Source organism: Rana temporaria, chromosome 5 (genome assembly GCF_905171775.1).
Source record: "Rana temporaria chromosome 5, aRanTem1.1, whole genome shotgun sequence".
Taxonomy (NCBI): domain Eukaryota; kingdom Metazoa; phylum Chordata; class Amphibia; order Anura; family Ranidae; genus Rana; species Rana temporaria.
This window is the reverse complement of record NC_053493.1, coordinates 168,712,794-168,730,596: the sequence shown is the minus strand read 5'-3', so window position 1 is coordinate 168,730,596 and position 17,803 is coordinate 168,712,794. Positions and strand designations below refer to the sequence as shown.

Below are 17,803 nucleotides of genomic sequence, written 5' to 3'. Positions count from 1 at the left end.
CATTCGAATGGTGCCACCCTTTGGGCTGATTATGCAAATTTCCCTTCTCATAACTTGAAAAAAATAGAGCAGATTCTAAATTTTTAGAAAAACACGACTGTTTTTAACAAACAAATAAAAAAAGAGGCATTTTTCTCATCATGAAAAACGGTCGAGTGTACGCGGCATTAGAGTTCAGTGACCATTTGGTGTCAGTATTTAGATAAAGCAACTATCAACAACTCATTCAGGGATTTCCGGGATGAAAAAGTCCTTTGTGACCCTGGCCCAAGCTTTATTCTTTGAATTTGAATGTAAATAGAAATAAATTAATAATGAAAAAAATGTTTTTTGTATGTTTATCTTTTAGGAATTGCATCAATGCTGGTGTCTTTTTTGGTGGGTTTATATTACAATACCATTATAGCCTGGGTTATGTGGTACTTTTTCAACTCATTTCAAGAACCTTTGCCATGGAGTGAATGTCCACTAAATCTAAACCAAACAGGTAAAACATTTAGAATATTTTTGTATATTTAAAAAACGATACTGTATTTTCAATGATCATACATGCTAGTCATATCAAACTTTTCTGATGATACAGTATTTCATATATTGTACATATTTTTTAGATTCTTCCTCTAGCAAATTTCTTTGTATAAGGCATTGTTGAACAACTAGTTAGATACATAAATAATTTATGGGATAACCCATCTTTCCAAGGTTTCATAGCATACAACTTCACTCTTGTTTGTATCATTATTAGGGCCAACGTGTGCCCTAGAAGATATACCAGTACTTCTATTTAATTTAAAAATTGGAAGTCAACTTATTTCAGACTGAATCCTAACTAGGCTAAAACAAGTTTCAGATTTGAAGTCCCACAGAAAGTACAAATCCTATGTACTTCATAAATAATCAGTGCAGTGCTACATCAATAAATAAATAAAAAACAAATTCCAAAAATACATAAATAGTGTACAGAATATACATATGAAACACACTCATATGGCATTAATAAAAAATAGTCCATAACACATCCAAGATGTAGGGATAAGAGAAAAGCAAAAAAAAACCTGATAGATTAAGATCCCCACAATTTGTGACAAGTGTGCTCAGAAGCTTCTCATCTGAGTGCATCCGTATCAGTGCCTCTACCATAGACAATACAGGCCGCTCACCTCCTTGTGTGGACCTCTGAATCAACAGGTCAAACAAGCCTTCCCATAAAGCAGGGGTGGGGAACCTGCGGCCCGCAAAATCATTCCATCCGGCCCCCCCCCCCCGCCGCTGAGTGTGTGTCTGCGGAGCTGTCTGCACTACTGTGGGGGTTACTGTCTGAGTTCTGCACTACTGTGGGGGTTACTGTCTGAGGTCTGCACTACTGTGGGGGTTACTGTCTGAGGTCTGCACTATTGTGGGGGTTACTGTCTGAGGTCTGCACTACTGTGGGGGTTACTGTCTGAGGTCTGCACTATTGTGGGGGTTACTGTCTGAGGTCTGCACTACTGTGGGGGTTACTGTCTGAGGTCTGCACTATTGTGGGGCTTACTGTCTGAGGTCTGCACTACTGTGGGGGTTACTGTCTGAGGTCTGCACTACTGTGGGGGTTACTGTCTGAGGTCTGCACATTTTGTACGGCCCCCGAATGATGTTACAAAAATCCAAATGGCCCTTGGCAGAAAAAAGGTTTCCCACCCCTGCCATAAAGGGTGTAATGAATGATTATTGCATCTGTGGGGCTCCGATTTCACTATGATCATTCCGTTCCAGACAGCCAGCTGGTTCTCAGACTCAGTACAGACAGGACAGGATCGTTATACTATTTAAAATCAATAAAAAATATATAGTGCTCTTTGCATGGTTTAAAGCGTTTTAATAAAAAAAAAAATTGCAGTGAATATAGTGAATGAAAGGTAGCTGCAGATGACGTGACAGAGTCGTCCCAGTGTGTGGGACTTCTTCAGCGATTACGGAGACTCGTACACCATTACACTTAAATAAGCACCACCTAATCAATTAGCATAAGTGAACCACCTCCTCTAGTTATCAGTTGCCATAGTGACGGGATGTTAAGCCTCACTTAATTGGTTGCCATTGAAACCTATACACTAATCTAGCTCGGCATAATGGGCACCCGAGCCAGATAGTGTTACCATCAACTAGTCAGACATAATGCTACAGAGGAGTGGAAATAACAAGTTAAAAATGCAATGTTACAGTGGGGATCGAAAGTTTGGGTACCCCAGGTAAAAATTTGTATTAATGTGCATAACGAAGCCAAGGAAAGATGGAAAAATCTCCAAAAGGCATCAAATTACAGATTAGACATTCTTATAATATGTTAAAAAAAGTTAGATTTTATTTCCATCATTTACACTTTCAAAATTACAGAAAACAAAAAAATGGCGTCTGCAAAAGTTTGGGCACCCTGCAGAATTTATAGCATGCACTGCCCCCCTTGCAAAGCTGAGACCTGCCAGTGTCATGGATTGTTCTCAATCATCGTCTGGGAAGACCAGGTGATGTCAATCTCAAAGGTTTTAAATGCCCAGACTCATCTGACCTTGCCCCAACAATCAGCACCATGGGTTCTTCTAAGCAGTTGTCTAGAAAACATCATCTGTTCGGAATGTAATTAAGAAATGGCAGTCATCAGAAACAGTGGAAGTTAAAGCAAGATCTGGAAGACCAAGAAAAATATCAGACAGAACAGCTCGCAGGATTGTGAGAAAAGCAATTCAAAACCCACGTTTGACTGCACGATCCCTCCAGAAAGATCTGGCAGACACTGGAGTTGTGGTACACTATTCCACTATAAAGACATACTTGTACAAATATGGTCTTCATGGAAGAGTCATCAGAAGAAAACCTCTTCTACGTCCTCACCACAAAAATCAGCGTTTGAACTTTGCAAATGAACATATAGACAAGCCTGATGCATTTTGGAAACAAGTTCTGTGGACCGGTTATGAGGTTGAAATAGAAACTTTTTGGCCGGAATGAGCAAAGGTACGTTTGGAGAAAATAGGGGACAGAATTTAATGAAAAGAACCTCTGTCTAACTGTTAAGCATCAGGGTGGATCAATCTTGCTTTGGGGTTCTATTGCAGCCAGTGGCACAGGGAACATTTCACGAGTAGAAGGAAAAATGGATTCAATAAAATTTCAGCAAATTTTGGATGGTAACTTGATGCCATCTGTGAAAAAGCTGAAGTTAAAGAGAGGATGGCTTCTACAAATGGATAATGATCCTAAACACACCTCAAAATCCACGGGGGATTACATCAAGAGGCGTAAACTGAAGGTTTTCCCATGGCCTTCACAATCTCCTGACCTCAACATAATTGAAAATCTATGGATAGACCTTAAAAGAGCAGTGCGTGACAGACAGCCCAGAGATCTCAAAGAACTGGAAGACTTTTGTAAGGAAGAATGGGCAAAGATACCTCAAACAAGAATTGAAAGACTCTTAGCTGGCTACAAAAAGTGTTTACAAGCTGTGATACTTACCAAAGGGGGCAGTACAAGATATTAACTCTGCAGGGTGCCCAAACTTTTGCAGACGCCATTTTTTTGCTTTCTTTAATTTTCAAAAGTGTAAATGATGGAAATAAAATCTAACTTTTTTTGACATATTATAAGAATGTCTAATTTGTAATTTGATGCCTTTTGGAGATTTTTCCATCTTTCCTTGGCTTCGTTATGCACATTAATACAAATTTTTACCTGGGGTGCCCAAACTTTCGATCCCCACTGTAAATAGACTAGAGCAGGGAGGGTTTAGAAACCCTGTTTTTTGCTGTCCCTATTCTACATTTAGTGCTGCTAGGCTGTACTTGTCCCTGGGCATGGATTGATAGTTCTGCTTTCCCTAGTTTCTTCCTGAGGTAATTTCTATAGGTGTGTGCAGCCTATTGCATTAAGGTGTGCACACTAAAGCTCAAAGCCAAAAGCTGCAGCGGATGGTGGGTAGCAGTGGATGGTGGGTGTGGCCAAATTTTATTAACAGTAGTAGGGGGCTTAAAGAGACATGTTTAAAAAAAAACGAAAGCCTTCCTGTACCCATAAAATATGCTTTTGGTCCTCTCTTGCCCCAGTAGGTTGCTTTCACACTGATGCAGTGGGGTTTTCCCGCACCATGGGTGCAGTGCAGTGTACCCATGGTTTTTGTGTGGGATAGCCACAGATGCACTTTCTGAAACATAAAACTGAAAGTGTGGTTTTGATGCACTTTCTGAAACATAAAACTGAAAGTGTGGTTTTGGTGCGCTTTTGGAAAGTGCATCAGAACTGTCAGACATAATAGAAGTCTATTGCAGATAACCCAACTCGACTACGCAAACTCCCTTTACTTAGGACTACCCAAATACCAGATTTTGCATCCACAAGTCGTCCAGAACACTGCAGCCAGACTGGTAACTGGTAAAAAAAACGTGGGAAACAATATCCCCGGTCTTGAGGTCCCTCCACTGGCTAGCTGTAAAGGATCGGGTCACATTCAAGACCCTCTGCCTCACTCACAAATGCTCACAAGGAAACGCTCCTCAATACTCAAGCGAGAAAATAAGACCCTACGTCACCAATCGCGTCTTCCGTTCAACCAATCAAAACCTCCTCCAAAGCCCCAAATCCCGCTACAAATCTAAGGGAGAACGAAGATTTGCAGTCCAATAACCTTGGCTCTGGAACACTCTACCCACGACCATCCCCATGGAAGAGAACCATCGGGCTTTTAGGAAAAAACTAAAGACCCACCTATTCTGAAGGAGCAGGACGACACTGGATGCAAAAAGCGCCTTGAGGCGATTTAGTTCGCATTTGTAGCGCTATACAAGTTACTCACTCACCTACATGAAAACCACAGGTACATTGCTGCACCCATAGTGCGGGAAAACTGCACTGCATTAATCTGAAAGCCAAGCTGTCTATTAATTACTACTGAACTCTTGATTTATTACTGCTGATCCTGGTGCTTCACTTACTACTGACCTCTGAGTCACTTCTGAGCTCTGCGTCACCAACTACAGTGTTCAAAGGTCAGTGATAGGTAATACAGAGTTCAAAGGTCAGTACTAAGTGAGACAGAGGTCAGTGCTAAGTAAGGCAGAGTTTCCAGGTCAGTGCTAAGGGAGGCAGAGATCAGAGCTAAGTGTGGCACAATTCAATGTTAAGTGATGGAGCATTCAGAGGTCAGTGCTAAGTGAGGCAGAGGTTGGGGGTCAGTACCAAGTGAGACAGAGGTCAGAGCTAAGTGATGCAGAGTTCAAAGGTCAATGCTAAGTTTAGAGGTCAGTGCTATGTGAGGCAAAGTTCAGAGGTCAGTGCTAAGTGAGGCAGAGGTCAGGGGTCAGCAGTGACACAGAGTGCAGTAGTAACTGTCTGTCTCACCTCTGCACTGATGCAACAATAATCTAAGTTATGAATATTTATGTCTCCTTCGATAACCACTAGGAGGTGTATTTCCTGTGGTACATGCTGGGGAAGTATATAAATATTTCTGGTGACTTTGGAAAGCTTTCTTTCTCCCAGGCCTGCGGACTGGGGAGGGAGTCTTTTTGAGGTTCCCGGCTTCCCAGACCTGCTGCTTTGTGATGGTGGGCCATGTTCAAGTCTGGAACCTGAAGCTTCCAGCTAGAGGCTAAATCCAGGGGCAGGGGTGCAGGAAGATGATTACCTAGATTGGGGCACCAGGGATTTTCCATTTCCTGAAGAGCTGGATACAAGCTATAGACATTGCAGAGAGTTCTAGTGGTGTATCTAAGGAGTACAGGTGCTGCATTAAAAATGCTTTACAGTCTGAAGAATACAGAGTGCCAGTCAGGGCTCAAGTCCTGCGGGAACGCGTGGGAACTGAGTTCCTGCACTTTTTTCACAGCAGGAACTCAGTTCCCTTTGCAGGACTAGAGCAGCCGAGAGCAGCTGAGCCGCCCGAGCCAATCGTTCACTAAGCGGCAATGCCCAGCTCGAGTCACTGTCAGGGGCAGGCGAACCGTAGTAATCCTTTATGTTACTGGCCGCTTCCTGTATATGGATTCATCAGGTAGTCTACGGGTATTCTGTCACTTCCTCAATGCCGCAATGTCTCCTTTTGTCATTGTTCCCAGGAGACATTGCGGAGGTCTGCCACGAGTTATCGCAGGATTTAAAAAGAACTTGCTTCTTTCTAAATCCTGAGATAACTCGTGGCAGACCTCCGCAATGTCTCCTGGGAACAATCACAAAAGCTCCCAGGAGACATTGCGGAGGTCTGCCACGAGTTATCGCGGGATTTAAAAAGAACTTGCTTCTTTCTAAATCCTGCGATAACTCATGGCAGACCTCCGCAATGTCTCCTTTTTTTGGTGGGGGAGTGGATCTTGGGGGGGAGTTCCCACACTTTTTTCCCAAGGACTTGACCCCTGGTGCCAGTTCAACTTAAAGGTCATTCTTCTGTATTCAGATTCAGAGTGTTCCTTTAGTGGTCTTTTTGGGTATCCCATTCTCTAACCTCCCTCTCACTGAGTTTTTTCATCTTATATAAAATTCTGGTAAACTGTCTATAGTGACTGCTTAAACTGCTTAAAGTGACCTACAGCGATTCCATCCTGAGGTTAAATGCTAGCCCATAGAGTCACATGTGGGTCCCTTGCCACTGCCTAGGAGAGGACCAATACACTTTAACAATATTTCCTGTTAATATATGGTCATGGTATACTCTGTACATCAATGATATATAGATTTGAAGTGTATTTTGTGTTTCTCTGAAAGTTGATACTTAATCATTTATGAATGGTAGTAATAGATTAATGTTTCTTTACCAGCGACCTACTTTTTATATTGGATGTAATTATTGAATATGGACATTAGAGGGTGATATTTCATTTGGGATTTTAATCATGAGTTTTGTTACAAATACCTGCAATACATATTGTTCTAATTACATACAGTTTGTGTTAATGTGAAGCAACACTTCCTTTGCAACATAGTAAAAATAGGTTGTTTATTTCTGTTTTTTCATATTAACTGGTAACACTTTTTCATCATCATTTGCATTTGAAAAAAGTTCCATTCACTCAGAAATTACCATTTCTATTAACCAGAAGTGGAAGGCTAAAAGCCTAACTAACTGCATAGCTCCCCAATTTAGAACTTTAGATGAGTTAAGGGATTAGGTCTCAGTCACCTGCTCTCAGTATACTTAGCCAGTCTGCGGGTACTGGCCAATGATTGAAAAATACCTGCTAATCAGCGAAGAGGATAAACAATACAGAGCTCTGTCCTGTCAGCGGAGATATGCTGGTTTTTATTTCCCGCGCAAACCAATCAATATATGCTTATTGTGATTTTTTTATAAACTATATGTAGCAAAATAGATATTGGCCTCAATTTATGAAGAAATTCGATTGTTTTAATTTATTTTATTGGACATGTTTTATATCGGAAAGTAAAAAATATATATATTTTTTTCAAAATGTATTTTCTGGTGTAAAGTGCAAAAAAAAAAAGAAAACAAGAAAAATCCCAGTGGTGATCAAATACCACCAAAAGAAAGCTCTATTTGTGTGGTTAAAATTATATAAATTTCGTTTGGGTCCAGTGTTGCATGACCACGCCATAGTCACTTAAAATAATGCAGTACCTGGTCATGACGAGGGGTAAATCTTCTGGATGACAAGTGGTTAAGAATTACAAGCTTCACTGTATAAAAGTAATATTACAAGTACATGCCAAATAACATTTTACTAAACATTTTAGGTATTAACACTGAGTGTGCACGGAGTTCACCTGTGGATTATTACTGGTACAGAGAAACACTGAATATTTCTACATCAATTGAAGATTCAGGCACTCTACAATGGTGGCTTGTGATAAGTTTGGCTTGTGCTTGGGGTGTTCTGTACGTGTGTACCATCAGAGGCATTGAGACAACTGGAAAGGTATTTTTTTAGCTAAAAGTGATGCATAGTACATTTTTTGGTGTCTTTCAGATTGTTAGGAATAATGGATATTTGATACTGTGGTTCTAAAGGCAAAAGTTTTTTTTTTTACCTTTATGCATTCTCTGCATTAAGGTAAAAACCTTTATCTGTCTATGCCTCCTGCCCCAAACACTTACCTGACACCACTCTTGATTCAGTGCTGTCCCCTCAGTAGTGCTGCTCTCTTCTTTTCCTGCATTTGCTTTCTTCCTCTTCCTGTCATTGGCTCCCACTGCTGTCAGTCAAATCCTGTGAAGAGGGAGCAGGGGGTGGGGCTGAGTCACTGTGTGTGTCTACAGCCATGGACAGCTCAGCTTGGGAGTGAGCCCGAGTTCCCTCATAGCAAACAGCTTGCTATGGGGGCACTCATAGAAGAGGAGGATCTAAGTGCACAAGTGGGGGACCTTAGAGGGATTATATTTTTAATAAAAAAGGAAGCTTTACAATCACTTTAAAATCACTTTAATATAACCCTCAGAACAATAGTAAACTGATGGGATCCTAAAAACAGTAGACTAAGGCCTCGTACACACGACTGAGGAAACAGGCCGTGTGTACATTTTTCATCGAGGAAACTGTCGAGAAACTCGACGAGCAAAAAAGAGAGCAAGTTCTCTTTTTCCTCGACAGTAGTCTGAATTTGCTTGTCGTGTTCCTTTTTTGGGCTGGTTTTCGATGAGAAACTCGAGCGTGTGTATGCTAAGAAACCCGCGCATGCTCAGAATAAAGTATCAGACGGGAGTACAAGTAGCATTTGTAATGGAGATAACACATTTTTAAAGCTGTAACAGACTGAAAAGTGCAAATCGTCTCTTACCAAACTTTTATTTAACACGCAAACACATAAGATTAGCAAAACCAGCCCCAAGAGTTGTGCCAGTGGAATCGAACCTGTATGTGTTGTACATCACCGCGTTTGAGAACGAGGAGATTTTGTCTTGACAGTGTGTACGCAAAGCAAGCTTGTCGAGTTCCTCGACAACCTAACAAGGAACTCGACGAGGAAAACGATGTGTTTCGCCCAACGAGTTCCTCGGTCGTGTGTACGAGGCCTCACAGTTGGAATTAGTGTATACAGTTGTATAAAACCACAGTCACTGGAGTGACCGCACATGGACATAATAATGTAGCCAAAATTATTTAGCTGCTTGATGATCGCACACACAGGTTGAATGATTGTAAACACACACACACTTCTAGTCAAGGATAGATCAGTAAATCAACAATACAATACATATACAGAGTAAAATGCAGTCACTCTAGCAGCTCTTAGCCAAAGATAGATTCAGCAGAGGAGCCTTCACCTCCCAGTGATAGAATTCAATGCATATAAAAGATAAAAGCAATCAATTCCCATCCACTGTTAATTGATAAGGATGAGCCGAACACCACCCGGTTCGGTTCGTACCAGAACATGCAAACAGGCGAAAAATTTGTGCGAACAAAAACTATGGGACACGAACATGAACAATTAAAAAGTGCTAATTTCAAAAGCTTATATGCAAGTTATTGCCATAAAAAGTGTATGGGGACCCGAGTACTGCTCTAGGGGACATTTATCAATGCAAAAAAAGTTTTAAAAACTACAGTTTTTTTCAGGAGCAGTGATTTTAAGAATGTTTAAAGTGAAACAATAAAAATTAAATATTCCTTTAAATATCGTGCCTGGGGTCCCCTTAGCCTGCTTGTAAAGTTGCGCATTTGTGTGATGAGTTTTTACAGTCCCGCAGGAAAATTACACTTCTAAAGGAAAAAAAATAATTTAAACTTGCTCGCAGCTGTAACGTATTGCTGGCTCCCGCTAATATAGATAAAAATCAAGTAATGAAACGGAGTGGGTCCTCCCCCAGTCCATACCAGCCCCTTTGGGTCTGGTATGGATATTAAGGGGAACTCCACGCCAAAATTTTTTAAAAATCAGCGTGGGGTCCCCCAAAATCCATACCAAGTCCCGTCGGGTCAGGTGTGTATTTCAAGGGAAACTCCACGGCAAAATGTAAAAAAAAGAATTGTTGTGGGGGTCCCCCCAAAATCCATACAAGACCCTTATTCGAGCATGCAGACTAGAGAATAGGATAGGGAGGGGGCGAGCAAGCCCCCCCCCTCCTGAACCATACCAGGCCACATGCCGTCATCGAGGGGAGGGTGTTTTTGGGTCCCCCCCCCAAAGCACCATGTTGATGGGGACAAGGGCCTCATCCCCACAACCCTTCCCCAGTGGTTGTGGGGGTCTGAAGGTGGGGGGCTTATCGGAATCTGCCTGCACGCACTAACTAACCTGCCTGCCTAATCTAGCTCAATCTATGTCAGTCCACACACTATACATGGCCGCTATGTAAGAAGCCTTATATAGTGTGGGGCGTGGACTTAGTCCCCCTGAGCCATGATTGGCTAAAGGCACCCTGCCTTTGGCCAATTATGGCTCTCACACCAGATCGCACTGTGATTGGCCAAAGGATGCAGGTCAAGTGCATGCTTTGGCCAATCATCAGACGTCAGTGTGCTGCGATCTCGCAGTGCATTATGGGGTGTTCCGTGGCACTCAAATTTCCCGCGAACACCCCATATGTTCGGTTCGTTTGCGAGCAAATGAACACCCAATGAATGTTTGCTTGCAGTCAACTTCAAATCACTGCTAGTGAAGTAATGTGCCTTACTCCCTGCATGCCATCTCACTCACCGCTAATTATTGCTTCTCATTTCTGATTGACAAAACTTGCCTAATACACCAAGCTCAGCACAGATCAGCAACCTTGTTCCCGGGTACTGTTGAAAGTTAAAACATAGAGGACACAAAAAACTCATAAAATATTGTACACCCTTACAATGTTTAAAAATAAAAAAAGCTCATCAATATTGTATCAGGCTACTGCCGTCTGTGTATTGCATTGCGTCTAAAGCCGTATGTGACGTAGACCTGGGAGAGCGGCAAGACACTATGCAATACATAGCCCGATACAATATTGATGAGTGTTTTTTTCATTTAAAAAATTTTGAGTGTGTATTCTACGAGTTTTTAATAAAGAATGTGAAACAGAATTACACTATGAGGATCACCTGTGTCCTCTGTTTTAACTTTCAGCCATACGAGTTTGCTGATCTGTGCGGAATTTGGAGAATAAAGCAAGTTTTGCTAATCAGAAATGAGAGGCAATAATTAGCGGGGAGTGAGGTGGCATGCAGGGAGTAGGGCCGCGTACACACGATCGTACATTCCGACAACAAAACCGTGTTTTTTTTTTCCGACTGAATGTTGACACAAACTCGTCTTGCATACACACGATCACACAAATGTTGTCGTAAATTCCAAACGTCAAGAACGTGCTCATGTAAAACACTACGACGAGCTGAGAAAAATAAAGTTTAATGATTCCGAGCATGCATCAAATTAATTCCGAGCTATGCGTAGGATTTTTGTGCGTCGAAATTGGCTACAGACAATCAGAATTTGGAAAAATTGAGAACCAGCTCTCAAACATTTGTTGTCGGAAATTCCGACAGCAAATGTCCGATGGAGCATACACACGGTCAGAATATCCGACCGAAAGCTCACATCGAACATGTGTTGTCGGAAATTCTGACCGTGTGTACACGGCATTAGGCACATTACTTCACTAGTGATGATTTGAAGTTTACTGCAAACAAACATTCATGGACTGTCAATTAACGGTGGATGGGAATTGACTGCTTATATCTTTTATATGCACTTCTATCACTTTGAGGTGGAGGCTCCTCTGCTGAATCTATTTTTGGCTAAGCGCTGCTGGGGTGACTGTATTTTCTCTTTATATGTATTGTATTAATTTTGATAAAGGCAGCAGCTATATTGAGCAACATTTTTGGGATGATTTACTTAACTCCAGGAGCGCATAGTATTAAGATCATTTTAAATCAACAATATAGTATTTGATTAATAAAATGTATTTTACTTTTCAGGCAGTTTATGTGACTTCAACGCTTCCATATTTGGTTCTCACTATTTTCCTGATAAGAGCTCTGACCCTTAAAGGTTCTGTGAGTGGAATCAAATATCTGTTTACTCCAGACGTAAGTTTTGTCATCTTACTACCATTGGATTTAATGAAAGTTGTTTTATTTTTGTTATCCTGCTGTTTCTAGAACAATTGTCAGCTGTGCTTTTGTAAAAATTCCTTCCACTAACATCATTATGGGGCACCATTCTTCCCACTGACACCAAATATGGGGCACTATTTCTCTCTCTTACACAAACAATTGGGCACAGTTCCTCCCACCAACACCATTGATGGGGCAATGTTTGTTCCACTGGCCACAAAAATGGGTTATGATTCCAACCACTGACTCAAATGGTGGCGCACAATTCCTCCTACTGACATCAATGATGGGGCATAACTTCTCACACTGACTCCAACAAAGGGGCACAAATCCTCCATCTGACACCAAGGGAGCACTATTTCTCACACTGAAACTTACAATGAGGTATTGAGGCATTACTCCTTCCATTGACACCAACAACCATTGACCACAGACACTAGGTTTGTTGATACTCTCACTGAAGCTTAAGCATTGTTTCTTCCCACTAATGCTAATGAAATTGTATACTTCTAAGGGCTACAGTATGACTCCTGCTTTAAAAAGTATATTATAGATACAATTTTTGACAAAGGTCTTTACCCATTGTTGTTTGCAGTTTTCTATTAAACATTTTAGATCTTGTTTGCATGTTGTACTATATATACAGTATATATAGTGATATGGGGGATGTTTAGCTCAGTGATAGAAGCATTTGTAAGTGAGACCATGCCATTCCGAACTGTGTTTTAGGGCAGGGGTAGGCAACCTTTGCCATCCAGCTGTGATGAAACTACAAACCCCATCATGCCTCTGCCTCTAGGAGTCATGTCTGTGATTGTCAGGGTCTTGTAATGTCTCATGGGACTTGTAGTTTCAAAACAGCTGGAGGGCTGAGGTTGCCTACCCTGTTTTAGGACTTGCCAGCCCACTTTTATTAAACACAGAGGGCCAGATCCACAAATAGCGGGCGTAACTTAACTTTTCCCATTTAAGTTACACTGCCGCAAATTGTCCAAGCTAGTGCCCGATCCACAAAGCACTTACCTAGAAATTTGCAGCTGTGTAACTTAAATCTGTCCGGCGCAAGGCGTGCCCAATCTAATGGGGCGAGTCCCATTTAAATTAGGCGCGCTCCCGCGCCGGACGTACTGCGCATGCTCCCGACGCGATTTTCCCGACGTGCTTTGCGCGGATTTACGTTGCGCCGAGTTTTGAGAATTGCGACGGGTGTAAAAGAAAAAAAAGAGTTGCGGCGGGAAAAAAAAATGTGAAAAAAATTTGACAGCGACGCGGGAAAGAAGGGTCTACTTTTACATGGTGTACTAAGTTTACACTTTGTAAAAGCAGCCCTAATTTTGCGACGGCAAACTAGCACTTACGGAGAAAAAACGAAGGGAAAAAGCTTTGTGGATCTCCGTAAGTGCTAATTTGCATACCCGACGCAGAATTTCGACGAGAAATGCCCCCAGCGGCGGCCGAGGTACTGCATCCTAAGATCCGACAGTGTAAAAGTATTACACCTGTCGGATCTTAGGAATATATTTATGCGTAACTGATTCTGTGAATCAGCCGCATAGATAGAAACAGGGATACGACGGCGTATCAGTAGATACGCCTGCGTATCCCTTTTGTGGATCTGGCCCAATGAAACTAAAGTCCATAAAGATTTCCCACGCCAGGGTTTTAATTTCACACAGCAAAACAGGTTATGAAAAAAACAAGCTACCTGGCTCGCTCTTCAGCAGCACTGCTGCTCTTGTCAGTGATCCCTCAGACCTTCTAACCAGCTCTCCTGGCTCTCTGAACTCTCTTCTGGCTCACTCAGCCTATACTCATAGCACTCTGCTTTAGAGACCCACTTCTGGCCTCTCAATATTCTCAATATCCTCTAAATGTCTCCTGACATTTCAGGCTCTTTGACTCCTCTGAGACTAAACTAGGGTATCCACTTTGAGTTTTTTTTTTTTTGTTTAAAGGGGTTGTAAAGGTTTGCTTTTTATTTTCTAAATAGGTTCCTTTAAACTAGTGCATTGTTGGTTCACTAATCTTTTCCTTTCTAATTTTTTTTTCTTTGTCTGAATTTTTCACTTCCTGTTTCTCCTCAGTAAGCTTGACCCCATCATCCGAGTGGGGGTTAGTCAGCCAGAACAGCTTACTGAGGAGGAGGAACAGGAAGTGAGAAATTCAAACAAACAAAACAAAGAAAAAAACTTTAGAAGGGAAATTGAAGGAAAAGGAAAATAAACCAACAATGCACTAGCTTAAAAGGAACCTATTTAGAAAATAAAAAACGAACCTTTACAACCCCTTTACCAGCGGGTTGAACGAAATCAACTCTCAGATCCCTGCATCTACACAAGTGAAGTGGATGCAGGGATCTCCCCCACTGCGCTATTTCGTCAGTGGGGGTTCTCACAGAGCATGCTCTGTGGATCTCCAGATCAGCTGTCGGGTGCAGCCACCCCGATTCCTGGTAAGGAAACCCAGCAGTGAAGCCTTTCGGCTTCACAGCTGATTCCCTACTACACATACTCAAAGCGTGCTGCGCTTTCTAATTGGTCCGGTGGCGGAGGAAGGAGGAGGGGGCCGAACTTCTGGGAGACAGGGGCCATGGCCTCATCTTCCGGAAGTGGTGGTAATCCACTCTCGATCCCCGCTCCCCACCCGGGTGATCTCCTCTCCGCTGGGGTCCAGCGATGAGAAGATCATCCAGGTCCGGGATTCAGCATCGCCGGCCGCCTGTCTCCACCGGAGACAGCCCGGCGAATGACGCTGCTGGAGCTAGTGACAGTTCTTATATAGGTGAAGTAGGCCACCCGTCACGTGACCCCGCCCCCTCTGATGCAAGGGGGAAGCCTGGGCTTCCCCAGTGACGTAGCAGAGGGTGCTTCAGAGGTGCGCTCTGGATCTGGATGATCTTCTCATCGCTGGACCCCGGCGGAGAGGAGATCACTCGTCTCTGGATACTGACAAGGTTGGAGCGGGGAGCAGGGATCGAGAGTGGATTACCACAGCTGGATTTTTTTTTTTAATAAAGGACTTTTTTCCATGGTTTGTGTGTGTTTTTTTACAATTATTTACACTTCCTTAGTGAAATGGTAGGGGTACCCCATTACCAATTCACATAGGGGGGCCAGGATCTGGGGTCCCCTTTCTTAAAGGGGTCTTCCAGATTCTGATAAGCTGCCCGCCTGCAGACCCCCACAACCACCGCCCAAGGGTTGTGGGGTTGAGGCCCTTGTCCCCATTAATATGGGGACATTCTCCCCATGTTGAGGGCATGTGGCCTGGTACAGTTCAGGAGGGGGGGGCGCTCTCTTTTCTGCGGCTGGCCAGGTTGCGTGCTCGGATAAGGGGTCTGGTGTGGATTGTTGGGGGAACCCCACGTCATTTTTTTTTTTAAATTGATGGCGGGGTTCCCCTTAACCACTTAAGGACCGGACCAATATGCTGCTAAATGACCCAAGGGGTTTTTACAATTTGGCACTGCGTCGCTTTAACAGACAATTGCGCGATCGTGCGACTTGGCTCCGAAACAAAATTTGCGACCTTTTCTTCCCACAAATAGAGCTTTATTTTGGTGGTATTTGATCGCCTCTGCGATTTAAATTTTTTGCGCTATATACAAAAATAGAGCGACATTTTTGAAAAAAAAACTATTTTTTACTTTTTGTTATAAGAAAAATCAAATAAACTAAATTTTAGTCAAACATTTAGGCCGAAATTTATTCAGCCACATGTCTTTAGTAAAAATAAAATCGCAATAAAAAAAATTAGCTACCTAGCGGCAACAGTGACACTAATACAGCGATCAGAAAAATGATCGCTTAGTGACACTGGCAGTAGGGAGTGAGGGTTAACTAGGGCGGTGATCAAGGGGTTAAAACTTTATTAAGGGGGGTACGGGGCTACCCTGAACCTAACACTAACTGCCTGTCACACTAACTGTCACACTGACACTAAATGCAGTGATCAGTACATATATGATCACTGCATTCAGTGACACTGTGACAGGGGGGTGGGGGGGGGTGATCGGGGGGTTAATGTGCCTATGTGTAGTGTGTGTCAGTGTAGTGTTTTGCAGACTTACTTTGTGATGTATTCTGTCCTCAACGGCAGTTGAAAATACCGCCGAGAGGAGAGAATACATCACTTCCCCCTTCCTGTGTTTACACAGGAGGAGGAAGTGACACACGGGGGAGTGCTCGCATTGACTGTGAGCGATCCGGAGGGGGCGGACAAAAACGAACAGCCGCCCCCTCGTCCCGGATCACTCCTGAAGCCACGGGAACCGCCGCATGTACCGGGGGGGTCCCGATCGGACCCCCGACCCACGTCTAGGCAGGGACGTACAGGTACGCCAATGTGCCTGTCCGTGCCATTCTGCCAACGTAAATGTACATGCGGCGGTCCGGAAGTGGTTAATATCCATACCAGACCTGAAGGGCCTGGTATTTGAATTTGGGGGACCCCCACGCTTTTTTTTTTTTTTTAATGAATGAATTCTCTCTGAATTGCCGGGAGCCTGAAAATTCATTATAGCCGCAAGTGATTTTTAAATGACATTTTTTCCTTCAGAAATGACACTTTGTGCAGAGACACTTCTAAGTACGGGAAACATGCGCTATTTCACAGGCATACTTTACACCCCCCTATGTACGAAATTTAAAGTTTAAATATTTCACTTTTATTGTTTCACTTTAAGCATTATTAAATTCACTGCTCCCGAAAAAACGTCCGCTTTTAAAACTTTTTTTTCATTGATTTATGTCCCCTAGGGCAGGACTCGGGTCCCCAAACACTTTTTAGGACAATAACTTGCATATTAGCCTTTAAAATTATTTCAAATGTTCGAGTCCCATGGACTTTAACAGGGTTCTAAAGTTCACACAAACTTTTGGTCTGTTCGCAGGTTCTGATGCGAACCGAACAGGGGGTTGTTTGGCTCATCCCTAGTGATGGCAGTGGGAGCATGGTCTGATAACGTGATAATTCCAATGTCGGCTTTAACTAAGTTAATCTGATCTCTTTGGGATACAAAAATTAAGTCCATTATTGAGTACCTTTTGTGGGGGGTAGAAAAGTATGTATAGTCTCGACCTGTGGGGTGTATTGATCTCCAATAAATCTACCAAAGCTAGAGATTGCAGTAGTACTTTAATGCGTTTTAAGATTTTGTATGAGACATGGGAGTGACCTGTTGATGTGTCTTGAAGTCTCCCCCTAAAATTATGCATCCTGCAAACCAATTCAATTTGTTAACTATTTTATTGCAGAAGGTCATATGAGCTTTGTTTGGGAAATACACATTCGCTAAAGTGATAGGGGAACCATGTTCCCTTAAGAAAAATATATCGACCTTCAGGGTCTGTGATTTGTTGTTTCAATTCAAACGGAGAGTTATTTTTCAGAAGGATGGTGACCCCTTTGGTTTTAGCTAATGGATTTGTGTAGTGATATGCTTTAGTGAAGAGGTTGTTGTTAAGTTTTGGGAATATTTTGGTCTTTAAAGTGTGTTTCTTGGAGATAGACTATTGATGGGCTTGCTTTTTTAAGTTATTTTAATCATTTTGATCTCTTTTCGGGAATGTTGAAGCCGTTTACATTGTGGGATATTATAGTTGGCGATTTTCCTAGAAAGGAGTATGCCATTTTGGAACTGGGTCTGAAAAAAAAGAGGGGGGAGAAGCAAGGGGGAGGGTTACAAGAGATGTAGGGGATTGGTTTAAGGAGGGTTAGAGAGGATGGGGATGTAATAGTAGTACCGTAAGTGAGTCTTAGCTCAGATATACGCCTATATGGCGTAGAGC

The 17,803-nt window shown here is 42.5% G+C and overlaps 1 protein-coding gene across 1 annotated transcript in view; it reads left to right on the top strand.

Moving 5' to 3' along the window:
* The window catches only part of SLC6A19 (solute carrier family 6 member 19), a 112,030-nt gene that overhangs the window by 29,764 nt on the left and 64,463 nt on the right, over window positions 1–17,803 (top strand). Inside the window, exons 3-5 of the mRNA XM_040353351.1 lie at window positions 350–487; window positions 7,717–7,898; window positions 11,877–11,987. Coding sequence (XP_040209285.1) covers window positions 350–487; window positions 7,717–7,898; window positions 11,877–11,987 — 431 coding nt within the window. The remainder of the gene's footprint in view (window positions 1–349; window positions 488–7,716; window positions 7,899–11,876; window positions 11,988–17,803) is intronic.